Below are 9166 nucleotides of genomic sequence, written 5' to 3'. Positions count from 1 at the left end.
ACAGCGGAATCAACAGAAGAACAAGAAAGCCAGTGTTTCGGTCATTCCAGTTGGAACAAGAGTTCTTACGAGGAATCGCATTCTTGGAAGAAACAAAATTCAGGATACGTGGTGTGCTACTCCATACAAAGTTGTGAAATACCTTGGTGATAACGTGTATTCTATTCAGCTGGCAGATGGGTCTGGCCCGATCAAGAATGTGACAAGGAAAGAGATCTTAGACACAGCTGAAAAAGTGAATTTGAGTGATGGATGTTCCAGTTCTGAAGAATCGGACCTCGAGTATATACCAGAACAGACCGTACAAGTTCAAGAGGAAAAACATTCCGCAACTGCCGAGAATTTGGAATAAGCTGCGATAGAAAAACCGTGTGTTCCTTCAACAAGCAGGGAAGATTCAGAAGAAGAGACGGTAGAAGTGACACAACCTCGACGAAGTAAGAGAACGACGGCAGGGAAACATTCTAACCTGTTCAACTTACCTAAAAGTACCGTACCATGCAATCAAATTTCCGCTGAACCGACAAATTTTAAAGAACTAAGTGATGCGATTGTGAATCTTGGTGCTACATTAAGTGCTACTTTAAGTGATTCGTGGGCAAGACAAAATCAGATGTGATTATGTAGTTACCAAATCAGATGTAATTATGTTATTTCATTTGATTGTGTTTAATTGTGTATATATCTGAATGTTGTGATAGAAAATTTTTATATTTTTTAACCTTTTCATTGCTGTGGAAAGCAATGACAAAGGGGGGAAATGTGTAAGAGGGAGAAGTATATTTTGCATCGGGTTCAAGATTCAGATTGAAATTTTTGTAAAGTTTACAAATTATGAAAAGGAAAATTATTTTTATGTTTAAATCCTTTTTGAATAACTGAAATAACGATAGTATTTGGCTGTAAGTAATTTTTATAATTCTTTTTTACACTTGTGAATCTGTCCATTGATTGGTCAATTTACCGAATGTACAGTAGGCCATCTTTTGGCGGTATTTTCACAATAGATGTTGACTAGTGAAGATGTGTGTCAGCCGTGTTACTAAACGCCTTTTTGTCTGATATGTGTGAGTAATGATATTTTTGTCTTGCATTCATATTAGACTAGGTACTTATGTCACAAGTGAATGATTATTTTATATTTTGTGAAATATGCAACGGTGTAATTTCCCGATTGAAAGTTGTTTATTACTAGTCAGAAATAATGTCGTGATGTTACCATCTAGTCATTTGTTTATAAGTATGTTTATAGGTTAAAAATGATAGATGCCCTAATGATATATGATTTTAAAAGATTATTCAATGCAAAACCTTTTTATTATAAAAGTGGTTCCTTGTCAAGTACATGTAAGTATAGTTTGTATGAATTGAGTAGTAAGACCTGATTGTATTTATAGTGGACAGTCCTTGAGTGATGACGTCACAGTGACCGGAAGCAGCCATACTGTATTCCTTACTTAGGTTTGTGAACTGTGTACATTTTTTATTACTTATTATATATACTGCATATTTATTTCTTGCTTAGATTATATGCTGTATTATAAAGTGTAATAGAAGTCTGACTGTCATAAATATTTCTTAATGAAGTGAACATTACTTTTTTCCTAATATTGAAATGTCAAGAGGTGATATTGTACTTGTTTACATTTATTTTTTTAACCTTTTCATTTTCAATTGTGTATTGTTTATTTTAGGACCACTGTCATCATAATCATCATAATTTTTGAATACTCATTCAAATCAAGAATAAAAGAACTACGAGAACATTATTCTCTTGTGTTACATAAATGTTCAGCAAAGTTTCAAACTAATTACATACAGATCGTTAGATGAATTGATATCATGGGGTCATTAAAACGCTTTTTTATATAGCGCTTGATTGAAGGATGTAAAAGAAATTTATCAATGAGAATCCACGTCTGTAAACAAATCAGTCTTACTAACAAAACAGGAAATAAAGATGAGTATCTTTGGGACAGAAAATCCTGACTTATTTAGAGAAAATACTAGTAACCAAAATAACTAAGTATGCAACTAGTTTTAGCATGAAGATTTTAAATGAGTTTTTGCAAGTGCGCTGTGTTACCACCATTATTTTCAGGAAAAATCAATTCCCCTAAATGGAGAGCCGGATAAATAATAACAACAGTCAGCATAATAATAACAATAGACTGAATGTCTTCGTCACACCCGTTCTCCAATCAGGTGAATGAGTCCCAAAGCATGACAGTCTACTACGTGTTTACGATTCAATGGCTACACGTGGTTTTTTGTCGGTTCACTACACAATATTTAACTCGTCACCGGAAAAACTGTAGAGCTTCTTTACCACTTTATAACACAGGTGCTTGAAGACAGGAAACCCCCCCCCCTTAATATAGACCCCCGGGCCTGTTAGACTTTTTTCACATAAATTATATATGGATGACACATTTGTGATATAATCTATCCTATCAATTCAGAAAATTTGCTTAAACTTATATTTTATAAAAATATCTACCCCCTCTTTATATAAATTATAACAAGGTTGCCAACTTCGTCTGCAAACCGAGAGGCACTGCCAAGAATTTTGGTTGAAGCGTCTCATAAATCTAAACAAACCCCTAAAATCAACAACTCATATTGTAGACTGAATATTCTTTTCATTAACCACCAACTTTCATGAAGGTTAAGGCACTTAAACAGTCGCTATGACCAAGTTTTCGAAAGGATGTCAGGCAACAGTCAGCGTTTTAGCTTAGTGAACGGAAGTGACGAGGAGACGACTTTTTACCAAAATACATAGTTCTGCAGAAAGTCTGAGAAACTGTTTTGAAGTAAACTTTTGAAGAAATGTGGTTGTTATACACTTTAAAAAATGTCTTTTAAATGGATTGGGAGAACAGAGTTCTAAACCGCTGATGCAAATGAAATGTCTCTAATTATTTTTCAAATACCTGATTTGCATATGAGAGTGATGCCCTTTTAAAAATACAATTTATAAAAATATCTTCTTTTTCTTAAATATTTGTGTAAATCTACAAAACATTTAAAAATAAATTTTTGATGAAGAATTCGTACAAAAAAAACAAGAATATATCTATTGTTGATATTTTACACGCATATTGGGTATATGGGGAACATCGGGAATTAGTCCTCTCTTCATTACTTCCGTTCAATAAGCTTTTTACGGAGTTGGCAACCTTGTTGATTATTATATAGAGAATGTAGGGTAGATTTAATAGAACGTTTGTTTTAGGTAATTTTTCGATTTGCTGGTATAGATCATATCACAAATATGGCAATGAAAGATTTTTATGAGAAAAAAATAGAAAAAGCCCAGGGGTCTATATCGAAGGGGGGGGGGGGGGTCCTATCCTCAAGCACCTGTGCTTTATAAGACCGAAATTGAAAGATTATATTCTAAAGAAATTGCTCCATGCTCACATTTAACATTGGAGTTGTTTTAAATGATTAATACGAGGGTTGTCCCATAAAATCGTAGACAAGTTGTCTAAATTAAAAACTAATCAACACAGCGTTACGAAATTTTTACTATAATATAGTATATATTTTTTCAATATTTATAGCAAATTTGAAATAGATATGTGCTCAAATAAAAAAAAAATGACATTTAAAATGTCCTAGATGGTATTGCCTTACGGCGCACGGATAATAACGTCATAGTATTTGTTTGCACGTCACCAACTTTCTACACCTTCTCAAAATAATTTCCTCCGTTGTCAATGCATTTCTGGTGCCTGGACATCCATTTATTAAAAACATCTTAAAACCACTGACAATTTAAGGTCTTGTTGTATGTTCTAATTTCATACTTAATTTCATCACGACTCTCAAAACGACGACCTCTTAAGTAGTCTTTTAACTTTGGGAAGTATGCAAAATCCAATGGGGCCAGATCCGGTGAGTACGGAGGATGCTCTATTCTTTGAAAACTTAACATGTCCTACTCAAATTCTGTGCGTTTCGACCGATGACTTGGGGCATTATCTTGGTGAAATACAATGTTTTCAAGATTCTCTGCAAGATGTGGGCGCTTCTTGCGTATAGCATGCAACAAATCCCGGCGAACTACCTGAAAAATGAAAAAAAAAATCGTTAATGCATTTTCAAAGAACAAATAATTAATTTGATTTTTGGCTTATCAGTGCCAAAATACCTATGTATACACAACGGAATGAAGAAGTTATGATTTATTATAATATATAGTAGTATACAAATGTTTTTTTTTAATTATTATGATTAAATAGGCCCTTATGAAATTTTAAATTTAATTTTCTTTTTACATGTACCCAAACTAGACATACCTTGCAGTAGTAATTTGTATTCACCGTACAGCCATTTTTCACCATATGAACCAAAATAACCCCTGATATATCCATAAAGACCATGCACTTCACTTTTCCCATAGACCTGACAACTTTTGCTTTCTTCGGAGGGGGCTATCCTGATTCTTCCAAACCATGGACATCCGCTTACTTTCAGGTTCATAATAATGGACCCACGTCTCGTTTGTTGTGATTATTCTGCTCAGAAAAGTTGGATCGGCCCTACAACGGTCCAGGAATTGGACTGATGTTCGAACACGAGTTGCCATCTGATCCTCAGTAAGTAAGCGAGGGACCCATCCTGCACATACGTAGGACATACTAAAGTTCTGTGTTAATATTCTATGGACGGTGCTCTTATCACATCCAACTAAACTTGCTATCTCCCGAACTGTTCTTCTACGGTCTGTGTTGACGGTATTTTTTACAGCAGCCAGTAGTTGTTTGTCTGTATGCGTCGGTCTCCCACGGGACGCAGTACCTGAAATTCCACTCGAAAATCGCCCATGCCACTTGTAAACTAAAGATCTTGAGACATTCATATATTTTTCAGTCGTCTTAAATTGTTTTAAGGTCTGTACAGGCGTCATTCCTAAATCTACACAAAACTGGCTGGCATTCCGGTGCGCCGTAGCGTCATTCCGGTGCGCCGTAGCGTCATCAAACGTCGACAATTTAATCCTTTTCTGTGCAGTACTATTGCATTTCAAATGCTCGGTAAACTGATTAAAATGACGCAATCAACATGAAATTTTTAAAATGACGTCATAATAGACCAGAAATTTAGATAAGATAATTTTTGTCACAATTTAATTCGAATAATAATTTTTAATTTGAAATATTGCGTTTATCATTCTCAGGGAAAATTATCCGTTTTTGGTGGTGCGCCGTAGGACCATACCTTGCGCATATTAAGGCACAATAAAATCCTTATTCTTGTTTATTTTGTACCATAAAAAGTAAATTATACTCATGAATGATAAATAATTATTTGCTGAAAATTTCAGCCCAGTGCGTCCATTATTTTCCGAGAAAAACGCTTTGTCCACGATTTTATGGGACAACCCTCGTAGTTGCTTCGAATACCGTACAAACGCTTTGACGTTTGCATGTACATAAAACACTTTCTGATAATATTTGGGGGGTTAAATAATAATTGCACACCTCTCCTGCTGTCTAAAACCAAGGACCTATAAACTACCTGCTAAAATTATGTACACGTATATCACGTGCAAAATAATCAGTGTTTTATCGACACGATAGTCCTGTACCTCTCTTTGAAAAATGGTTTAGGTCGATGTATTATAAGATGATATAAGGCTTCATAAAGCAAATTTTGTAAATGTGAGGATAGAAGTGAAAGATTGTACATAATTTTACAATATTTCTTTCATAAATCTCAAAAGAAATTGAAAATAGATTTCCGAGGGACAATTCAAGTTGCCTTTTATTTTCAACACAGCTAGGTACTTGTAGTAGCCCACAATGCATTACGGCTCATTCAGTAGTAGGTAAAGTAAACAGGTAGCTAATTTACATGCAAATTTATTCTGACGTCAGAAAATCTATTGGTCTCGACCTGTTGAATATTTAATAAGTTGACTTGACTAAGTATTTTGTAATTCACAGATGCTTGTGGACCTAAGTTCAAAATAAATCGAACCATCTTATTTTGACAAATTTGTAACTTTGTCTTTAAAGTTTTGGATAGCCCTGCATACCAAGCTCTAAAGGCGTAATCAATATGACATTGTATTAATGCCAAACAGAGTCATTTTACAAAAAGTATTTTAAAACGGCCTTGTCGGTACAGAAATCGTAGTCTATGATTTGCTTTCTGGACAATCGATTCAACAATACATTCGCCACTTAAACAGTTATCAATCAAAACTCCAAGATAATTAACTCTTTCTTTACAATCATCATATGGTTATGACATACAACCTGGAGTTTTTCAACATTGAGAAGCTTTCTTTTGGAACCAAATAAAATACATTCAGAATGTAACGATAATTTATTATCTACAAGCTATTGCGAAGTCTGATCTAAAACTTTGTTAAGCTTTTCTGATATAAAATCAGGATCTTTATGTGCAAATAAAAAAGCACTGTCATCAGCGTATAAAATAAGTTTACAATCTGCGTCAACACTAGTGACCATGTCATAAACATAAATTAAAAATAATAAAGGGCCTATAATACTGCCCTTAGGTACACCACATGTGATAATGCCAGCATCTGATGAAATTCTATTGCTTTGAACAAACTGTTTTCTTTCAGACAAATAAGATAAAAACCAATTTACAGATTGAACACCAATTGCTTTTAGTTTTTTACAAAGTACGTCATGATCAACAGTGTCAAATGCCTTTTGAAAATCAAGCATAACCATTCCACTATATAATCCCTTTGCTGTATTATCAACAAAAATAAGTTGAATTAATGGCCTGTAGGGATGTTAAAACAAAGAAAACACATTTAGTTTTACCAAGTTAGGCTTATAGCTTCTCACAACAAACCGGGTCCGTAGGACAATATAATCAAGAATGTACTGTCTAAGCTTGTTCAATCGAGGGAGTTTTAATATCAGTTATTTTGTGTCACAGACACTAGTCTTGTTTCAGTAAAAAAAAATAGCCCATAGTACAATTATTATACTAGTATGGGTTAAAATAATTTGCTCCGTGGTTACATGTACCCGACAATGTATTTAATAGCATATGCTCGGTAAAACTGATTGGAAATTATAGAATACAAATAAAAATTATATTAATTATTATTGCAACGTTGACTTGCCATATACCCACTCTCCAGAATCACACTCATTTACACTTTGAGAGGAAATACACTGGGAAAATGTTTATTACCATTATCATCTACAATAATTTATCTACTCAGGCATGAAGCAACGATTGCACCATTATGCAATGTACATAGGTTTAATAGAAAATTTTCATACAAAACATGGCTGTATTTACATAGACTACAAACTACAAACTCTTGTAATATATTGTAAAAAATAAATTACAATGATATATATTTTCTCACTCTCTGCATCATATTCTAAAAATAAGTCTGTCTCTTATTTCATTATTATATACATCATCGACAAATCTCATATATCAGCACCTATGGCCAATCTTCTGAATGTACTCTCAGATGGATACTGTGCAGAATAATGCTATGTTTTCACTGTGGATACATGTATTTGATTTTTTTCACTTGTGTGTTTAAACTTTGAGCAACAAACAAATTATCATTTGTATCTACAGATAGTCCTATGGGTTTACTCAGTCCACATTGTATGTTACGGAGGAACTGTCCATCCTGGTCAATGATGTGGACACATTCATTCTTATAATCAGCTGTAAGGATGTGACTCTGACTGTCTGAGGTGATTTCTAACGGATCAAATGGTTGGTTCTTTGGAGTAGGAGTATGTCCAGTGTACCTGAATCTCAGTTTCCCGGCCTGATTGACCACCACAACTGCTTTAGCTCCAATGTCAGACACACAGATATCCAGGTTCCTGTTCTCAGTTACGTATCTGTAAAAACTTCCAAATGAATAGAGAGCTTTCCTTTACTTTTTAACTGAATGGTTTGTTTCTCTTTGGAGCCAGAGTAACGGACAACTTTTGTTTGCTTGCAATCATTTCTTTCCATGATAACCAGGAGGTCACCAGAGGAGGCACTATAGATATCTATAGGTTTCTAGTCGTTAAGTCTGATCACCTCCTCTATCTTCTCATTCTTTACAATGTTCACAGTTCTATTCGTGTCAGTATAAACTAGATCTCCGTTTTTCGACACTGATATGTCATATGGTCTATTCCCTGACTTGGTTGTGATTGACTTGAGTAGTGATCCCTGATTGATGCTGTAGAGTTTCATGGTGTTATCATCCCCACATGACCAGATTTCTTTATCACTCAGACAGGCCACACTTTCAAGGTTAGTTTTGTACTTTGTCTCTATGGTGGTTACAGTCTCTGGTTCATCAAGCAGCTGTTTGATTGGAGGAGAGGATCCAGCTTCTGGTGATTTCTACGTTGTCTTCATGCTGTAGCCATGTTCATCTGAAGTTAAAGAATTTGTTGATAAGGATCCAAACAGTTGACTAATGTTTTCTTCTTGAATTCGTCCTTCAATGAATTTAGGTATAGACGGCATTTTTTCTTGGTTTAATGTGGAAGCTTTCTGTATATGTCTACATTTAATTTGACACTAAACAGTATTGACAAGTCAACAGTGTCTATGGTGATTTTAATTGAATCTATTTCATTCTTGATATCAGCCATTGTCTTGTTTATTTCAGCCAGATGTTTCTGTAGAGTTTGTAACTGTGTGTTTTTCATCTCATCACCTTTAGCTTTAAGTTTCTCGACAAGATTGTCAATTTCTCTGTGCCAGGATTCTCCATGTGTTGTTATGGCTATTGAAAGATCTCCATATTCCTTTTCTAACTGACTCATTCTGTTTTGTACATCAGAGGCAATGTTCTGGTAGGTTGGGTAAATGGTTTCATGTAATTCGGTTCGTTTTTCAAGTATCGTACTCTTTTGTTTTTCCAGAATTTGCAAAATTTTAAGTAACTTATGACCTAGATGTTTGTCAGATGTAAGGCAAGTATTGCAAACAGGCATGTCACATTGTTTACAGTATATTTCAGTATATTTCACATCGTTCTTTGCTATGAGTTGCACATCCAGGGTAGAGGGGAGTAGATTTCCTGGACTGAAACCTGACAACCTTGTGGTCCTTAGATTCATTAGATATCATCATTCATGTGTTTCCCTACACAAGCCGTACATAGATTGACAAGACATGTATCACAGTG

General features: G+C 34.6%; 1 protein-coding gene across 1 annotated transcript; it reads right to left on the bottom strand.

The window, feature by feature from the left end:
• Positions 1–7516: 7516 nt before the first annotated feature.
• LOC134235105 (uncharacterized) lies at positions 7517–8801 on the bottom strand. The gene is made up of 3 exons (XM_062717202.1): positions 8693–8801; positions 8168–8363; positions 7517–7778 (listed from the first exon to the last, which is right to left on the bottom strand). Exons 1-3 carry the CDS (start codon positions 8799–8801, stop codon positions 7517–7519), a joined length of 567 nt encoding a protein of 188 aa, XP_062573186.1.
• Positions 8802–9166: the final 365 nt, after the last annotated feature.

Source organism: Saccostrea cucullata, unplaced genomic scaffold (assembly GCF_032062105.1).
Source record: "Saccostrea cucullata isolate Sc308-1 unplaced genomic scaffold, CSIRO_AGI_Scuc_v1 ctg1967, whole genome shotgun sequence".
In the NCBI taxonomy this organism is placed as follows: domain Eukaryota; kingdom Metazoa; phylum Mollusca; class Bivalvia; order Ostreida; family Ostreidae; genus Saccostrea; species Saccostrea cuccullata.
This window is presented reverse-complemented; position numbering and strand designations above follow the sequence as displayed.